The 19,676-nt window shown below is 40.5% G+C and overlaps 1 protein-coding gene across 3 annotated transcripts in view; it reads right to left on the reverse strand.

Moving 5' to 3' along the window:
* Positions 1–223: 223 nt before the first annotated feature.
* LOC109891408 (serine incorporator 3) overlaps positions 224–19,676 on the reverse strand; it is a 46,107-nt gene continuing 26,654 nt past the window's right edge. For all 3 annotated transcript variants that reach the window (XM_031825669.1, XM_031825668.1, XM_020483909.2), the window contains exons 5-12: positions 16,418–16,611; positions 12,796–12,875; positions 12,381–12,518; positions 8,963–9,132; positions 5,505–5,595; positions 4,513–4,714; positions 3,385–3,612; positions 224–2,739 (exon numbers count right to left, since the gene is read on the reverse strand). In XM_031825669.1, the coding sequence (XP_031681529.1) occupies positions 2,601–2,739; positions 3,385–3,612; positions 4,513–4,714; positions 5,505–5,595; positions 8,963–9,132; positions 12,381–12,518; positions 12,796–12,875; positions 16,418–16,611 (1,242 nt within the window). In that variant the 3' untranslated portion in view covers positions 224–2,600. The remainder of the gene's footprint in view (positions 2,740–3,384; positions 3,613–4,512; positions 4,715–5,504; positions 5,596–8,962; positions 9,133–12,380; positions 12,519–12,795; positions 12,876–16,417; positions 16,612–19,676) is intronic.

The raw sequence follows: 19,676 nt of genomic DNA on the forward strand, positions 1-19,676 counted from the left end.
TGGCATATATTATATTTATATACTATTTATTGAACTCTGCGACCAAGTCACTATTCACTTTACATTTGGAAATACAGACATACTTGCCATAGCACATGGTAGTGTGTCTGATAGCAAAATGGTGAAATAGTATTACTGTTAAACAACAGGAAATATTACATACATTTGCACCAAACTTTTGTAACAAAACATTCTCTTTATTTATCCTACATAGCATACAATATTTTTTAGAGTCTGGGAACTGAAGCATGTTCCACAAGCAGACCCTCATCACAACTACAGTTTGAATGGGAACTGAAGCATGTTCCACAAGCAGACCCTCATCACAACTACAGTTTGAATGGGAACTGAAGCATGTTCCACAAGCAGACCCTCATCACAACTACAGTTTGAATGGGAACTGAAGCATGTTCCACAAGCAGACCCTCATCACAACTACAGTTTGAATGGGAACTGAAGCATGTTCCACAAGCAGACCCTCATCACAACTACAGTTTGAATGAAAAAAACAACACAAAGAATGGCAATGTTAACCTATAAACCATCATGTTCCAATCAGGTGCATCAACATATTTCGTATTTGTGGTCATAATTATGTCATTTTCACCAAATATCTGGTAACAATTTGTGGTGTGTGCATATAACACATAATCAATTTGGAACTGAACCATAGGCCTACTATGTAGGGGTTTTGGTTGTAGACCTTTATTTTCACTCACGATAGAAACATGCTAAATATGCTTCAGTTCCTTCAGAAAGCATGCCTTCAGCCTTTTGATTGTCATTTACATTCATCAATTTCCAAGACACTAAACAAACATTATAAAGATTACACAAATACTTGGCAGAAGCATAAACACTTGAAGTAGATTGTTGAAATAGATGTTTTTGGAAAGCAATCCACAAACACTGATAACTACACTTTCATGTTGCTCTCAATTCAAAGATTCATAATACACAATTTACAGATACAGTATGAAAGGCATTGGAAGGGGGATGGCAGCTTACTACACTATTAAATCATGTTAGGATAAACCTATGCAAACTCAATTACTACTGAACAGAATTGGCTATAACTAAATAAGCGTCTGTAATACAGAACTGAGGACATACTGTAAGTGGAAGCAAAACAATTACTGAACATCATGTCACCTAGTCTCATACTAAGCGACTTAAATATAAAGGTAAAGAGAATTGTCCTGACTTGACTTTAACATTAATCGGAAGACTTATTTATCTAATCTAATTTATCTAACTAACTATGCTTAATTGTTACCCGATTAAATTAATCATGTAACAATTAACTCATTAGGATCTGAGGCACCACAAGAGCGGTTGTTTAAAGAGTTACCATCTCCTGAATTAAACTCTAAAAGGTCTTAAACAGTCAACTTATTAATCATAACCTTGTATCATATCATCATTCTGAACAGTCGTAACCTCCTGCATCTGCAAAAACCTGAGCCTTACTTATGAATGCATGACTTGTCACTGCAAAGTTTATGTAAAACTCTAATGGTTTATGTAAAACTCTAATGGCTCCTAAAAATCAAATCCCTCTCTTAACAGAAATACTTTCATCATTTTTCATATTACATGCACAACACATAGGATGGACACGTCATATATGCAGTGGGTATACTTTCCAAGTTACATTATTTCCTTTATAACAATTTAATGACATCACAAAATAACAAAGTGAACATTCCCAAGTTATATGTTAGAAATATTGTTCCAGTATTTGATATTTGAACGTGGAAAAGTCTCTGAAAAAAAGGCACATTTTGAACATTGTGAATTTGAAGAGGGACCTGAATCTTCTCTCCTTGATTAACAACAGGTCATGAGTTGTTAACCCCCCTAGTTCTTTCCTTCCCACTCACTGCGGGTGAGAGGGGGTCTGATTTAAGTTATTCATTGCAAACCTGATCTGACCTATTTGGATTCTTGTGGACAGTCATGACAGAATCAATGCATTAAAACAAATAATTCTACTCATATGAAGCAATTAATCTGACGTAGTCAATATATATGTAATTATAAGTGCTAAATATACAGTACCAGTCGGTTGGAACCAAAAATCTCTAATTTGGACCAAAGGACAGATTTCCACCCGTCAAATGTCGATTGCTCATATTTCTTGGCCCAAGCAAATCTCTCCTTATTATTGGTGTCCTTTAGTAGCGGTTTCTTTGCAGCAATTCGACCATAAAGGCCCGATTCACAGTCTCCTCTGAACACTTTATGTTGATTTGTGTCTGTTACTTGAACTCTGTGAATAATTTATTTGGGCTGCAATCTGAGGTGCAGTTAATTGCCCATTTCTGAGGCTGGTAACTCTAATGAACTTATCCTCTGCAGCAGAGGTAACTCTGGGTCATCCTTTCCTGTGGCGGTCCTCATGAGAGACAGTTTCATCATAGCGCTTGATAGTTTTTGCAACTGCAAAGTTCTTGACATGTTTGGATTGACTGACCTTCATGTCTTAAAGTAATGATGGACTGTCATTTCTCTTTGCTAAATTCAGCTGTTCTTTTTTACTAAATCAGTAATCACAATAAGGAACGTGAAAAGAAAATACTGCGTTGGTGGAACCGTTCTCAGCTAAAGTCCCGGTTGGTGAGTATCATTGGGGCGACCACGGTCCAGGTATAGAGGGTAAGGCACACCCAACTGGAGGAGATCTTCACCCAAACCGCCGGCCACTTGCTGGTCATGGCATTGTAGTCTGCATCAGGACTGCATGGGAAAAAATAAGATTTGTATATATAGTCATATCTGAACAATTGTTACGATGTGAATCTGTAAGAGAAATATCCATGGAAGAAGTATTGCGTTGCAGCGTTGCTTTGTGGCCACTTTCATTTTAGAGAGATGGAGTGGTCTCCATTGAAATATAAAATGTTGAACTATAAAAGAACACAATGTGTAATTCATGTTATTTCCTCTTTCGTGTCAAAACATTGTGGTTCCTCCCTATTTTTGACGAACACAATGGGATCACAAAAGAGGAGTTCAACTTCACCTCAAAATGTGCACGACCAAGCTTGACAACATGGCCGTGTCTGAAAATGTCACTAACTGTCAAATCCTTGCTCCCTCTGTCCTTATTTTCTCAATTACCTTCAAAGCTCATTGGAAGAGGTTCTCAGAGTGAGGAACCTTGGATCCTCTCCAAGGTGTACCAAGAACAAATCCTCAAAGCTCATTGGAGGAGGTTCTCAGAGTGAGGAACCTTGGATCCTCTCCAAGGTGTACCAAGAACAAATCCTCAAAGGGAATTAAGGAAACAAGGACGGAGGAAGCAAAGACTTGACAACTAGTAACGTTTTCAGACACAGCATTTCACAACGTTGGTCATCTGTGTAGTTTGGCCGTACTGACCTGTACCAGTTGGTGAGAGTCATCATGATGTAGAGCGAAGCGAGGAAGAGCATGAAGTGGAAGAAGAAATAGCTGTACTGGACCGTGTCCCTCTCGTTATCCTCCACACGCCTGGGTCCCGTCCCTCCCTCCTCGTCCGGGGTGCCTGCTTTACTCTCCTCCAGGATCACTGTGTCGTTAGAGGCCATGGTTAACTTGTTCACCTGGCTGGTGTTGGACGAGCGGATGCTGCAAGGAAGTACACATTTATAGGCATTATAATAAGCACTATAATTTCATTAGCAATTATAACATAACATGTAAAGCATTTATAATGATGGGTTCTGACTAACTTTGAATATGAAATATCCTTATTCATGTTACTGAGAGGGGAATGCAGAGAGTTAACATTCTGTCAGAACATGTTATTGTTAGATATTAGGTATCATATGGAGAGGAGAAGGGCAACAGTCTGGTTTCAGTTGTTGGTTTGTAATTTGAAATACTTGCCACACCAGACGTTAATGGTTATCTGTAGGAGGAATGTATATGGTGGGGTCAATGGAGGTTGGATATGAGCCAGGAGCTTGGAATGTTACTGAGTAAATGAAAAGGCAATCACATGGTTTTGGTCACTGATAAGGGTGGATAGCTCTGGATTAGTGAGGAATGGGGGCTAAGGTCAGGTCAGGTCACATGAAGGAACAGTTTATTACCCATATCCCTTAACTTCCTGCCAAGCAACAGAGATGTATTGGCTGTCTCACCATACGAGGAAGGTTTAAATACCAGTTCTTGTGTAAATGTGTTTTTGTCTGTTCAGCTGTCTGACCCATTGGGGGAATAAACTTGGTTTGAGCTTTTCCTAGTTGTCTGTTTTACTCTGTTTATTTAGAATCTAACAATAAGCATGGGTAAGCATTTATAAGTATTTCTAATTATTGTAATGCTTTAATAAAATATAACCAAAGTGGATTGCATTAGCGCTTTCAGAGTGCTCAAACTGCAAACTGAAATTCTAATTATGTGAATGAGGGAGTCACCACATCCACTAATACTGTGAGGGACCGACAAATGTACATGACTTATATTCCCCAAACCACGATGTGCTGTAGCTGTACCCAAGTCTGCCTTGCTGACCAATCACACCTGGAATAGAGGATGCAGAGGATGAAGATGGCCAATCCCACAATGCTCTGGGTGTCCCACCACTGCAGATAGGGGGAGGAGAGGATGGGCTCTTCAGTGCCGATGATCACCACAGTCGTCTGGTTCTCGATCTCCAGTGGGGCCAGCGTGGGCACCAGTGTCTGCTGGAAGATGCTCAGCAGGCTGGGGTTGCATGTACGGTCTAAAGGGGGCCCGGGTGGTGGTTGCCCAACAGGGAAAAAAATGTAAGACTTTGAGATGAAATTTTTCTCCCTTTCATTTCCATAGATATATTTTAATTAGTTGTAAAGCATAATCATATCATTAATCCATGAGAGGGGGTGGTGATTTTTCAGTTTGACTCCAGCTGAACAGGTGAATTTACAATTTGCTTGGGCAATGTAGAGTTTAAGCAAGTACGTGTTTGTAATTGAGAATTGATTTGATAGTACCCAGTAATTAGTCATGTAGAGAAGCATTTAAACTATTGGTTAATTAAGTATGAATTAATAATGAACAATAGATGAACAGGTAAAGGATGATGTGTCACGAATATTACCGAAGGTGACTCCCCTTCTTGTTCGGGTGGCGCTCGGCGGTCGTCGTCGCCAGTCTACTAGCTGCCACGATCCTTTGTTCTGTGTTCGTTTGGTTTTGTCTAATTGGTTTCACCTGTTCCTTGTTTGGTTGTTAGGGTGGGGTTATTTAAGTTCGTTCAGCCCGCTTCTGTTTGTGCGGGCTTGTTATTCTGTATGTGTTTGAGTGGTTAGTGTTATCATTTGGGTTTCTCGCTGTCATTTTATTTTTCACGATAGGTTACGTTTGTTCTGTAGTATTACCTGGTTTGGTATACTATTTTTGTTCCTGTGATTTATTCTGGACATTAAAGCGTGTTTTTCCAGCATCCTTTGCTCTCTGCGCCTGACTCCACACCTATTCACTCATTGAGCGTTACATGCTGTTGGGGTAGCAGCTATAACAGTGTCTCTTACCAGGCTCGTTGGTCATGGCCGACCAGGTCAGATACATGGTGTACATAGTCATGAAGGAGGACTGGAGTAGACCGGATCGGGGCTGGAATTTCTAAAAATAATTAAACAAAACTGTGATTTACAAACGGATTCCAAAAACGTGTTTATTTTCTTCCATGATTTTATTATGATCGATATCAGAGTTTCCCAAACGCGGTCCTGGGGCAGGTTTTGGTTTTTGCCCTTGTCCAATTCTTGATGATTATTTGAACCAGCTGTATAATACTAGGGACCCCTGGGAGGCCCCAGGACCGCGTTTGGGAAACTCTTCTCTATATTAATATCACTGCATTGTTGGGTATTTCACAGTACTGTTTTACACCTGTTGTATACTGTGCACGTGGCAAATAAACGTTGAAACTTGAACATGATGACATTGTCAAATTATGGAAAAATCACATTGATTAATGTGAGCCCTAGGACCATGCCCCAGGACTACCTGACATGATGACTCCTTGCTGTCCCCAGTCCATCTGGCCGTGCTGCTGCTCCAGTTTCAACTGTTCTGCCTTATTATTATTCGACCATGCTGGTCATTTATGAACATTTTAACATCTTGGCCATGTTCTGTTATAATCTCCACCCGGCACAGCTAGAAGAGGACTGGCCACTCCACATAGCCTGGTTCCTCTCTAGGTTTCTTCCTAGGTTTTGGCCTTTCTAGGGAGTTTTTCCTAGCCACCGTGCTTCTACACCTGCATTGCTTGCTGTTTGGGGTTTTAGGCTGGGTTTCTGTACAGCACTTTGAGATATCAGCTGATGTACGAAGGGCTATATAAATACATTTGATTTGATTTGATTAACTCTTTGGTCCTATCACTGTTCACTTACTTACTAATGCCACTGCCTACTCCAGACTAAACATTTTTTAATCATATGAGCAAAAAAACTAAAAAACATTTGATTTGGAATGCTAAGCCAGACAAAATTAAACATGCCTACTTATATAATGAATATGAGTTTGGGGAGCTAAAATTATTAAATATTAAATCTTTAAACCTCTCACTAAAAGCTTCACTCATAGATAAATTATACTTAAACCCCAAATAGTTCTCCAGTAGATTATTAAGAAAGGCTCATCCTTTGTACAAAAATTGCCTTTTTGTCTTTATACAGATTATAATTATACAGATTACAATACAAAAAGGAGTGGGGCGCCCTGGTGCACAACTGATGAAGAGGACAATTACATTAGAGTGTTTAGTTTGAGAAACAGACGCCTCACAAGTCCTCAACTGGCAGCTTCATTAAATAGTACCCACAAAACACCAGTCTCAACGTCAACAGTGAAGAGGTGACTCTGGGATGCTGGCCTTCTAGGCAAAGGGGTTAAAAATAATATATATATATATATATATACAGTAGGGCAAAAAACGATTTAGTCAGCCACCAATTGTGCAAGTTCTCCCACTTAAAAAGATGAGAGAGGCCTGAAATTTTCATCATAGGTACACTTCAACTATGACAGACAAAATGAGAAGAAAAAAAATCCTGAATATCACATTGTAGGATTTTTTATGAATTTATTTGTAAATTATGGTGGAAAATAAGTATTTGATCAATAACAAAAGTTTATCTCAATACTTTGTTATATACCCTTTGTTGGCATTGACAGAGGTCAAACGTTTTCTGTAAGTCTTCACAAGGTTTTCACACACTGTTGCTGGTATTTTGGCCCATTCCTCCATGCAGATCTCCTCTAGAGCAGTGATGTTTTGGGGCTGTTGCTGGGCAACACAGACTTTCAACTCCCTCCAAAGATTTTCTATGGGGTTGAGAACTGGAGACTGGCTAGGCCACTCCAGGACCTTGAAATGTTTGTTACGAAGCCACTCCTTCGTTGCCCGGGCGGTGTGTTTGGGATCATTGTCATGCTGAAAGACCCAGCCACATTTCATCTTCAATGCCCTTGCTGATGGAAGGAGGTTTTCACTCAAAATCTCACGATACATTGCCCAATTCATTCTTTCCTTTACACGGATCAGTCGTCCTGGTCCCTTTGCAGAAAAACAGCCCCAAAGCATGATGTTTCCACCCCCATGCTTCACAGTAGGTATGGTGTTCTTTGGATGCAACTCAGCATTCTTTGTCCTCCAAACACGACGAGTTGAGTTTTTACCAAAACGTTTTATTTTGGTTTCATCTGACCATATGACATTCTCCCAATCTTCTTCTGGATCATCCAAATGCTCTCTAGCAAACTTCAGACGGGCCTGGACATGTACTGGCTTAAGCAGAGGGACACGTCTGGCACTGCAGGATTTGAGTCCCTGGCGGCGTAGTGTGTTACTGATTGTAGGCTTTGTTACTTTGGTCCCAGCTCTCTGCAGGTCATTCACTAGGTCCCCCCGTGTGGTTCTGGTGATGATTTTGACCCCACGGGGTGAGATCTTGCGTGGAGCCCCAGATCGAGGGAGATTATCAGTGGTCTTGTATGTCGTCCATTTCCTAATAATTGCTCCCACAGTTGATTTCTTCAAACCAAGCTGCTTACCTATTGCAGATTCAGTCTTCCCAGCCTGGTGCAGGTCTACAATTTTGTTTCTGGTGTCCTTTGACAGCTCTTTGGTCTTGGCCATAGTGGAGTTTGGAGTGTGACTGTTTGAGGTTGTGGACAGGTGTCTTTTATACTGATAACAAGTTCAAACAGGTGCCATTAATACAGGTAATGAGTGGAGGACAGAGGAGCCTCTTAAAGAAGAAGTTACAGGTATGTGAGAGCCAGAAATCTTGCTTGTTCGTAGGTGACCAAATACTTATTTTCCACCATAATTTGCAAATAAATTCATAAAAAATCCTACAATGTGATTTTCTGGATTTTTTTCCCCCTAATTTTGTCTGTCATAGTTGAAGTGTACCTATGATGAAAATTACAGGCCTCTCTCATCTTTTTAAGTGGGAGAACTTGCACAATTGGTGGCTGACTAAATACTTTTTTGCCCCACTGTATATATATATATATATATATAATAAATAAATAAAAAACATGATGAAAGTGACATCTCAGTAGGCATCAGTGGAGGTTTCTCCAGGTAGGAAAGGGAGGATGGATTCAAAATCCTCCAAGGAATAAATATACAGAAGTCACTAGCCGCCACCCACTGGTAGACGTGTTATAATTAGGGCCTGAATTTATTCTTAAACACAAGTCTTTTAAGACGTACTTCAATCCTTATCACAGAGGCGTCACTGTTAACCTCAGCAGTCACCAGGAAATCAATACACAGGTGGGTCACACTCATGATTAAAGTTAAATGTCAAAAGCATACCAGTAACATTTAGCAGATAAAGGTTCAGCCTACACTCCCCAAACGCTAACCTTAACCACTACAAGGGCAAATGCTAAAAACTGACCTACAAATGAAATGATGAATATGAACGTTAAATGAGCGTTTAATGAACACTGAACGAGGGCTTACCTGTACTCTGGGCAGGATGGACACGACAGAGGCTACAGCACAGAGAATCATGTTGAAGCTGATGAAGAACTTGTTGAGCAGACAGCCCTTTGGCTGAGTGTAGAACAGGTACATCAGGACAACGGCGATAAATGACATGATGTAGTTGAGTCCAGTTACAGCGAGCAAGGCTGGACAGAAGAGGACAGAGAGAATCAGATTCTAGTTGCATTGTTTTTATAAAGCAGGACAGATTCTGTCATAGAGCATTATATAGTGTCAGCACTATTGACCCCTGACCTTATGATACAGTTCACCATGTATTTACCTGCTTGAGTTGATATTACATACTTTACTAAAAAGTACCAAGTGAATACTTGCTAAAACAGGACTTGAGTTTGAGTTTATTAAATTTTTTACAGGTAGAGTGCACATGAATCAACGTTTCTGTAAAAGTGCGGGTTTTAGCAGCGGCTATTTTTCAACCGCAGTCCCTGGGCAAGTTATTAAAAACTATTACAATAACAATACAGACAAACAATGAGCAGTGAGCACATGCAGAGCAACATAGGACAAGCAACACGTAGCACGCAGACAGAGGAACATAGGACAAGCAACACGTAGCATGCAGACAGAGGAACATAGGACAAGCAACATGTAGCACGTAGACAGGGAAACATAGGACAAGCAACACGTAGCATGCAGCCAGAGGAACATAGGACAAGCAACATGTAGCACGTAGACAGAGGAACATAGGACAAGCAACATGTAGCACGTAGACAGGGAAACATAGGACAAGCAACACGTAGCATGCAGACAGAGGAACATAGGACAAGCAACATGTAGCACGTAGACAGGGAAACATAGGACAAGCAACACGTAGCATGCAGACAGAGGAACATAGGACAAGCAACATGTAGCACGTAGACAGAGGAACATAGGACAAGCAACATGTAGCACGTAGACAGGGAAACATAGGACAAGCAACACGTAGCATGCAGACAGAGGAACATAGGACAAGCAACATGTAGCACGTAGACAGGGAAACATAGGACAAGCAACACGTAGCATGCAGACAGAGGAACATAGGACAAGCAACATGTAGCACGTAGACAGAGGAACATAGGACAAGCAACACGTAGCATGCAGACAGAGGAACATAGGACAAGCAACATGTAGCACGTAGACAGAGGAACATAGGACAAGCAACACGTAGCACGCAGACAGAGAAACATAGGACAAGCAACACTTAGTACGCAGACAGAGAAACATAAACCAAGCAACACGTAGCACGCAGACAGAGGAACATAGGACAAGCAACATGTAGCACGTAGACAGAGGAACATAGGACAAGCAACACGTAGCATGCAGACAGAGGAACATAGGACAAGCAACACGTAGCATGCAGACAGAGGAACATAGGACAAGCAACACGTAGCACGCAGACAGAGGAACATAGGACAAGCAACACGTAGCATGCAGACAGAGGAACATAGGACAAGCAACACGTAGCATGCAGACAGAGAAACATAGGACAAGCAACACATAGCACGCAGACAGAGGAACATAGGACAAGCAACACGTAGCATGCAGACAGAGAAACATAGGACAAGCAACACGTAGCATGCAGACAGAGAAACATAGGACAAGCAACACGTAGCATGCAGACAGAGGAACATACACCAAGCAACACGTAGCACGCAGACAGAGGAACATAAGACAAGCAACACATAGCATGCAGACAGAGGAACATACACCAAGCAACACGTAGCACGCAGACAGAGGAACATAAACCAAGCAACACTTAACATGCACATAGAGCAACATAGGACAAGCAACACGTAGCATGCAGACAGAGGAACATACACCAAGCAACACGTAGCACGCAGACAGAGGAACATAAGACAAGCAACACATAGCATGCAGACAGAGGAACATACACCAAGCAACACGTAGCACGCAGACAGAGGAACATAAGACAAGCTACACTTAACATGCACATAGAGCAACATAGGACAAGCAACACGTAGCATGCAGACAGAGGAACATACACCAAGCAACACGTAGCACGCAGACAGAGGAACATAAGACAAGCAACACATAGCATGCAGACAGAGGAACATACACCAAGCAACACGTAGCACGCAGACAGAGGAACATAAGACAAGCAACACTTAACATGCACATAGAGCAACATAGGACAAGCAACATGTAGCATGCAGACAGAGGAACATACACCAAGCAACACGTAGCATGCAGACAGAGGAACATACACCAAGCAACATGTAGCATGCAGACAGAGGAACATACACCAAGCAACACGTAGCATGCAGACAGAGGAACATACACCAAGCAACATGTAGCATGCAGACAGAGGAACATACACCAAGCAACATGTAGCATGCAGACAGAGGAACATACACCAAGCAACACGTAGCACGCAGACAGAGGAACATACACCAAGCAACACGTAGCACGCAGACAGAGGAACATACACCAAGCAACACGTAGCACGCAGACAGAGAAATAGCACAAAAAAGCAACAAAACAAAATACATAAAAGCAACAAGGAGAATGATGGAGTGCTGCATCAGATGACCTGGCCTCCACAAAAACACAATTGAGATGGTTTGAGATGAGTTGGATCCGGGGTGAAGGAAAAGCAGCCAACAAGTGCTCAGCATATGTGCGAACTTCTTCAAGACAGTTAGAAAAGCAAAGCTGTCATCAAGGCAAGTGGCTACTTTGAAGAATCTAAAATATATTTTGATTTGTTTAACACTTTGTTGGTTACTAAATGATTCCATACGTGTTATTTCATAGTTTTGACATCTTCACTATTATTCCACAAAGTAGAAAATAGTAAAAAATTAAGAACAACCCTTGAATGAGTAGGTGTGTCCAAACGTTTGACTGGTACTGTATATCACTGTATCATCTGCATACATTTGAACTTCAGACCCAGTACAGACAGAAGGCAGATCATGAATGTATAGAATTAACAGGAGGGGCGCCAGTATTGACCCTTGGGGCACGCCCACATCATAGCTGAGAGTGGGTGACAGCTTATTGCTCACTCTGACACACTGAGTTCTTCCTTCAAGGTATGATTTCATCCATCTCAAGGCATTGGGGTAAAAGTTAAACTTGGACAGTTTTGTGATGAGAACCTCATGGTTAACAGTATCAAAAGCTTTCCTTAGGTCTAGAATACAGCCCCAACAACTTCAAATAAAACATCACATCAGCATCTAATCTAATCAGCAAAATTATTTAGCCAATCATAAACACTTGTGTGTTGATGCTCTTTTATTCTGCCCTTTTTTTTCTCCTTCATTGTATTGTTTGACTGCTAACTACGTGTGTTGCGATTGTAAGTGGATTTAATATAAAGTTGGATTTGATTTGACTTCCTTAGCAGAGGGTCAGGCAGACTCACCTGCATACCAGCCCCTGGAGTTCCCACTCTCCATGTTATCCACCCAGCACTCATTCCAGGAGTGGGCAAAATCTACCAGCAGAACCAGCTGGATCAGGATGAAGAAGAATGCCCCACAGGTACCCACCACGAACCACACTGCACACACACAAAGAGACCATCATCGTATCACAAATATCCACAAGCACTGCTAAGTATAAAGTTACTAGTATATTACAATTACAACTAATTCAATGATTAATTGCATGTATCAACAATGAATTGTCTTAATAATCCAATAAATTGTAATATCAACAATTAAAAGTATATCCCTAATGTTTATGCGGATTGTGCATGGTCAAGTGCTACATGGATAAATCATAATAAATAGACAAATGTTATGACAAATTCTTTATTTAAATTGGGTCAATCTTACGGTGAGTGAAAGGCCGCTCAGGGATATAAAAGGCACCGACTGTCACGGCAACCATGGTGGCAATCTTAAAAAACCAAAACCTGCATGGGGGAAAGAAGTCATTCGTCAACCGAATCCCTTTTGATAATGTTTTCATAGACTTCATGAATCATTATAAAAAGTATGGAAAATAACTATGAAAAAAAAAAAAAAATTATATCTTTCAATAATGTCACTCTTGATGTGGTGTACAGATAAAATACAAAATAATATAGATTGACAGTATCAGCATTTTTCAAAACGCACATATTACATGGTTATTTGGTTATTTTGTTGCATGGGTATACCTAGTAAATATACATGAATAGGCTTATGATGTACGTGTCTGAAAACCTGTTATTGCTTTGCCATTATGCGGTATTGTGTGTAGATTGATGAGGGGGAAATGTAAAAAAAAATCCATTTTAGAATAAGGCTGTAACTAGGGATGCACCAATGTTATTTTTGGCCGATACCGATATCCAATATTTTCCTTGCCGAAAAAACAGTACCGTTACCGATAACCGATATTTACAATTTTAGCGGCCTTTTAAGCATTCTTAAGGCACTGCATCTCAGTGCAAGAGGCGTCATAACAGTCCCTGGTTCTAATCCAGGCTGTATCACATTCGGTCGTGATTGGGAGTCCCATAGGCCAGTGCACAATTGGCCCAGCATCGGCCGGGTTTGGCCGGGTAGGCCGTCATTGTAATTAAGAAATTGTTCTTAACTGTCTTGCCGAGTTAAATAAAGGTTACACACACACACCACACTGACCCAAAATGTATTTTGTTGGCATTTACGTATGTCCCCATTACTAGTAAAACATAATCAAAACCTATTTCTTTCACTTACTTGCTGTGCTGTTTGGTTGTTCAGTCGTTTCTTTCTCAAACAGGATTTCATCATACATGTCAAGCAGTGAAGTTTCAGCTGTCAGTGCACCGAGGAAGAGAGGCCACGGACAATCACTGTGTCCATTTCCATCTTGTCCAGCCATGTCTGTAACATTTCACTTAAACCCTGTTTCTTGTCTGCATCGAAGTAGCGGTCCTTGTACCTGGCATCGAGCATGGTGGTGACACAGTAAAGAGGCTCAGCGGTAATGCCACCGAATCGCTTGTTCAAAGCCTTGAGTACTTATGTAAGTTTCAACCAGACGGTCTGTCGGCAGTTTTGTTGAGCAGGCGTTTCAATGCCATGACAGAGGGTATCACATCTGCTGCAGACGCAGTTGATTAGCTTATTTCTCGAGATAGTTGTTCGAATGGAGCTAGGAGTGTTCATGTTTTCAAGTTTCAAACATGTTCTCAAATGCCACTGAAATGGCAGCAGCGGTATGAGAAAGAGCACATTGATGAGCATGCAATATGGCTTTCCTCAGTATGAAATCCTCGTCGATCCACTGTGCTGTCAGACTCAGCATACTCATGTGGCAGTGACGCCCATAGCAAGTAGCTCATGGATGTGAATGTCAACAATACTGTGTAACTCCGGTAGGGCAACATCTGAAAAATAGTGTGTACCGGGGCTCGATCAGTCGGTGAAAGCCAACATCATCCACGACAGAGGACGGTTGATTGTCAGAGGGCAATGAATTCTATTATCTTGGCATTAATGGGTTTGGCCTTTGAGTTGTCTCGCTGAAATGTTCTTACTTTTTCAAGTGACTGCCCGACTTGAACTTGTTTAGTTGTTGGAAGTGTGCTCTTAGTATTTTTCTGCTTTTGTTCTGTGTAGCGCTGTAATTTTCGTGGCATCATTATGTCATCTACCTATGGTATATAGGTATACACGTCATCTACCTACGTTATATAGGTATACACATCATCTACCTATGTTATATAGGTATACACGTCATCTACCTATGGTATATAGGTATACACGTCATCTACCTACGTTATATAGGTATACACATCATCTACCTATGGTATATAGGTATACACGTCATCTACCTATGGTATATAGGTATACACGTCATCTACCTATGGTATATAGGTATACACGTCATCTACCTATGGTATATAGGTATACACGTCATCTACCTATGGTATATAGGTATACACGTCATCTACCTATGGTATATAGGTATACACGTCATCTACCTATGGTATATAGGTATACACGTCATCTACCTATGGTATATAGGTATACACGTCATCTACCTATGGTATATAGGTATACACGTCATCTACCTATGGTATATAGGTATACACTTCATCTACCTATGGTATATAGGTATACACTTCATCTACCTATGGTATATAGGTATACACGTCATCTACCTACGGTATATAGGTATACACGTCATCTACCTATGGTATATAGGTATACACGTCATCTACCTACGGTATATAGGTATACACGTCATCTACCTATGGTATATAGGTATACACGTCATCTACCTACGTTATATAGGTATACACGTCATCTACCTATGGTATATAGGTATACACGTCATCTACCTATGGTATATAGGTATACACGTCATCTACCTACGGTATATAGGTATACACGTCATCTACCTATGGTATATAGGTATACACGTCATCTACCTACGGTATATAGGTATACACGTCATCTACCTATGGTATATAGGTATACACGTCATCTACCTACGTTATATAGGTATACACGTCATCTACCTACGTTATATAGGTATACACGTCATCTACCTACGTTTATATAGGTATACACGTCATCTACCTACGTTTATATAGGTATACACGTCATCTACCTACGTTATATAGGTATACACGTCATCTACCTATGGTATATAGGTATACACGTCATCTACCTATGGTATATAGGTATACACGTCATCTACCTATGGTATATAGGTATACACGTCATCTACCTATGGTATATAGGTATACACATCATCTACCTATGGTATATAGGTATACACATCATCTACCTATGGTATATAGGTATACACGTCATCTACCTATGGTATATAGGTATACACGTCATCTACCTACGTTATATAGGTATACACGTCAGCTTTGATATCGGTTTTGCATATCGGCGTTAAACTAGACTTCGGGCTGATGCAGATGTTGGCGTTTTTTGCCAATATCGTCCAATTCCGATATGCTCACCAATATATTGTGCATCCCTAGCTGTACCTAACGTAACAAAATGTGAAAAAAGGGAAGGGGTCAGAACACTTTCCAAATGCACTGTATATGAATAGGCTTATGATGTATTGCTGTTACTAAAAATGCTAGCGCAGTTATTCTCCTCTGTTTCAGAGAGGCACGGTGGCCTAAAGCACGTCAGCTCAGTGACCTGTTGTGTAAGAGATTATTTTATTAATATTGCCAATAGTTGTTGTAACAGTGCCTGTAGCAGTGTGATAGTCATAATGTATGACAGAAAATAGTCAACAAACAAGGGTGTCTTACCAGTACCTCATTATGACATTAGTTAAGTTACAAGCAGTGTACATTTTCAGTTAATAATAATAATAAAGGCTATTCACCTTAATACGGACTTTTAAGTCAAAGTTGCCGTAGTAATAAATATGATTACGTCTAGGCCTTTACTTTTTAATTTTTTCATGTATTTCTTTTAGGGGGTGCATCATGTGATGGGTGGTTACCCGTTGTGGATGGCAGAGCGTGGGTCTCGGCTGTTCTTGACGTTGATCATAATCAGAGCGAACACCAGGAAACACATGCTCATGCCGAAGCACACCCGGTACACGGCTTTATAGCCCACAAAGATCTCACAGTTCATGTTGGCATGGATTCCTGGGATAGAAGAGCCTGCTCCGTCTTCACAGAACCCAGGAATCTACAGGCACAGATAGACATTCTCACAAACCATTCAGGCCAGTCTAATCTACTGTACAGAGTAGACAGCATTATTATAGTCTAGCTGTGCGATTCTGTATTCAATAACCTAACATTTTCACTTTGGTCAACAACAAGTTGGCTACTATCATGAGAGACTGTACCACAAAAGTCAACTTTTCACATACAGTATTATAACCATTCATACAACAGTGCTCATTTAGTTAAGTCTTAATTATATTATAGTCAAAATGACTAAGACTTAGTCACATTTGTCATTTGAATAACGATTTAGTGTAGTTATTGTCAAAATGATGAAAACAGTGGGACATTTTTTATTTTTATTTTTCCTTTATTTAACCAGGCAAGTCAGTTAAGAACACATTCTTATTTTCAATGACGGCCTGGGAACAGTGGGTTAACTGCCTGTTCAGGGGCAGAACGACAGATTTGTACCTTGTCAGCTTGGGGGTTTGAACTCACAACCTTCCAGTTACTAGTCCAACGCTCTAACCACTAGGCTACGCTGCCCTTTCATTTTAGTTCCATCATATTTGTATTGCCTCAACCTATAGGGAACATAACTGGTTTCCATAAGCACAAACATACACAGCCTTGTCTTACCAATATATTTTTCTGCATAACATCCTATTCTCTTCCCAACGCAGAAATATGACAAACATATGCAATAATAATAATAATAATAATAATAAATGACAGAATAATTATCTGGCCATGTAAATTCCTAATTCAGCCTACATAGATATTACACATTACATACAAAACAGACGAGAGAGAGAAGCACAATCACCAGATGGTGCTGCAAAGTACTGGCAAAGTACAGTAGTATTTTGCATTTCCTTCACTGGGTCGCATCATTGCCATTGTTATCAACGTTCCAGATGCTGCAGCCACATTGTGGTCCAAAAGAACGGGGGCTTATGGATGTAAAATGCAGGCCGATGTGGCTCAACATAAATTATTTATTTCTTTGATTAGCTCTAGTTTTTTTCTGGATTTATTTAGTCAGTTATTGTCACGGCAACTGCCACGGAAAAAGATGTGTTTGACAAATATTTTTGTCATTATTTTTGTTGACGAAATTAACATGGTCATAAAGTCATTCAATGTTCCCAGGTAACTGCAAAAATAAAGGAAACATGAGTAAATGAGGGAGACAAAGTAAATTGAAAGCATGTGCTTCCACACAGGTGTGGTTCCTGAGTTAATTAAGAAATTAAAACATCCCATCATGCTTAGGGTCATGTATAAAAAATGCTGGGCAGCCCATTATTTTGGCTACCATGACTAGAAGAAGAGATCTCAGTGACTTTGAAAGAGGGAGCATAGAGGGTGTAAAAGGGTTTGTGTGTCTCAGTCACCAGATCTCAACCTAATTGAACAGTTATGGGAGATTCTGGAGCGGCGCCTGAGACAGCGTTTTCCACCACCATCAACAAAACACCAAATTATGTAATTTCTTGTGGAAGAATGGTGTCGCATCCCTCCAACAGAGTCCCGGACACTTGTAGCATCTATGCCAAGGGCACTGAAGCTGTTCTGGCAGCTCTGGTGGCTCAACGCCCTTAAAACACTATGTTGGTGTTTCCGTTATTTTGTCAGTTACCTGTATATGTACATTTTTAAATTTAGAATGACAGTATACACAGAGTTGCAATGTTAATGCAGCCTCAATATGCAGTAAGTTGTATCTCTGTAGGCCCCTACTGTTCTATACTTTGTGTGACTTAACTCTTCCCACCGATAGCCTCCCCAGGTATTCAAGCATTACTAAAGCAACCATTTACCATGTACACAAACATCTACTATGACACATCATGGCTCATCATCTCCTGCACACACACACACTGGGTGTTTCTCAATATGCATACTAGCGCACTCCGAGCACGCAATCTGGAGCACGGGAGTGTCGGAGCATGAGTCCAAATCAAAGTATGCAAAACGGAGCACGGAGGGAACTTCTCGGATGCGTACTCCGCTGAACACATTTCGAAGCATGCATTGTTGTATTCGGTGCATGTGACAAATCAAATTTGATTTGAACGAACAGTAATATGACGCAACCAATAACAAAAAAACAACACAACACTTGTTGACATTAATGGCGGCCATTACATGAGCTGAAGTGAGAGAAATTAAACTGATTTTCGGAATGAAATGTTGCCCAATCAAATCTAATGTTACCTGACTACAATATTGTATCTTGAAAACATTAATAAATACATGCTGTGTTCATTTTGGCATGTTTACCTGTTTACAATACCCACTGTAGTGTGCGTAGATTGCAAGCCCATAGTAAGTCAATAGGGCCAACTGGCTAACTACGACTAAATATTGTTATCTTGTTTTGACTCTATTGTCATTGTCCTGCCTAGAAGATGGTTCAGTGAATGAGGAGGTGTAGCGTGTGTGAGGTAATACCTTAGGGGGAGTGTGAGTGCTTCTCAAATGTAATGTATTATGCGTTCTGGAGAGTTTTTATTTATTTCACCTTTATTTAACCAGGTAAGCTAGTTGAGAACAAGTTCTCATTTATGCGACCTTTATACAACCTCATTCATGCGACCTGGCCAAGATAAAGCAAAGCAGTGCGACAGAAACAACACAGAGTTACACATGGAGTAAATAAGCGTACAGTCAATAACACAATAGAAAAAAGGAAAGTCTATATACAGTGTGTGCAAATGGCGTGAGGAGGTAAGGCAATAAATAGGCCATAGTAGCGAAGTAATTATAATTTAGCAGATTAACACTGGAATGATTGATGAGCAGATGATGATGTGCAAGTAGTGATACTGGTGTGCAAAAGAGCAGAAAGGTAAATAAAAACAATATGGGGATGAGGTAGGTAGATTGTGTGGGCTATTTACCGATGGACTATGTACAGCTGCAGCGATCGGTTAGCTGCTCAGATAGCTGATGTTTAAAGTTAGTGAGGGAAATGTAAGTCTCCAGGTTCAGAGATTTTTGCAATTTGTTCCAGTCACTTGCAGCAGAGAACTGGAAGGAAAGGCGGCCAAAGTAGGTGCTAGCTATGGGGACGAC

The sequence above is a fragment of the Oncorhynchus kisutch genome, linkage group LG5, assembly GCF_002021735.2.
Source record: "Oncorhynchus kisutch isolate 150728-3 linkage group LG5, Okis_V2, whole genome shotgun sequence".
NCBI classification, from domain to species: domain Eukaryota; kingdom Metazoa; phylum Chordata; class Actinopteri; order Salmoniformes; family Salmonidae; genus Oncorhynchus; species Oncorhynchus kisutch.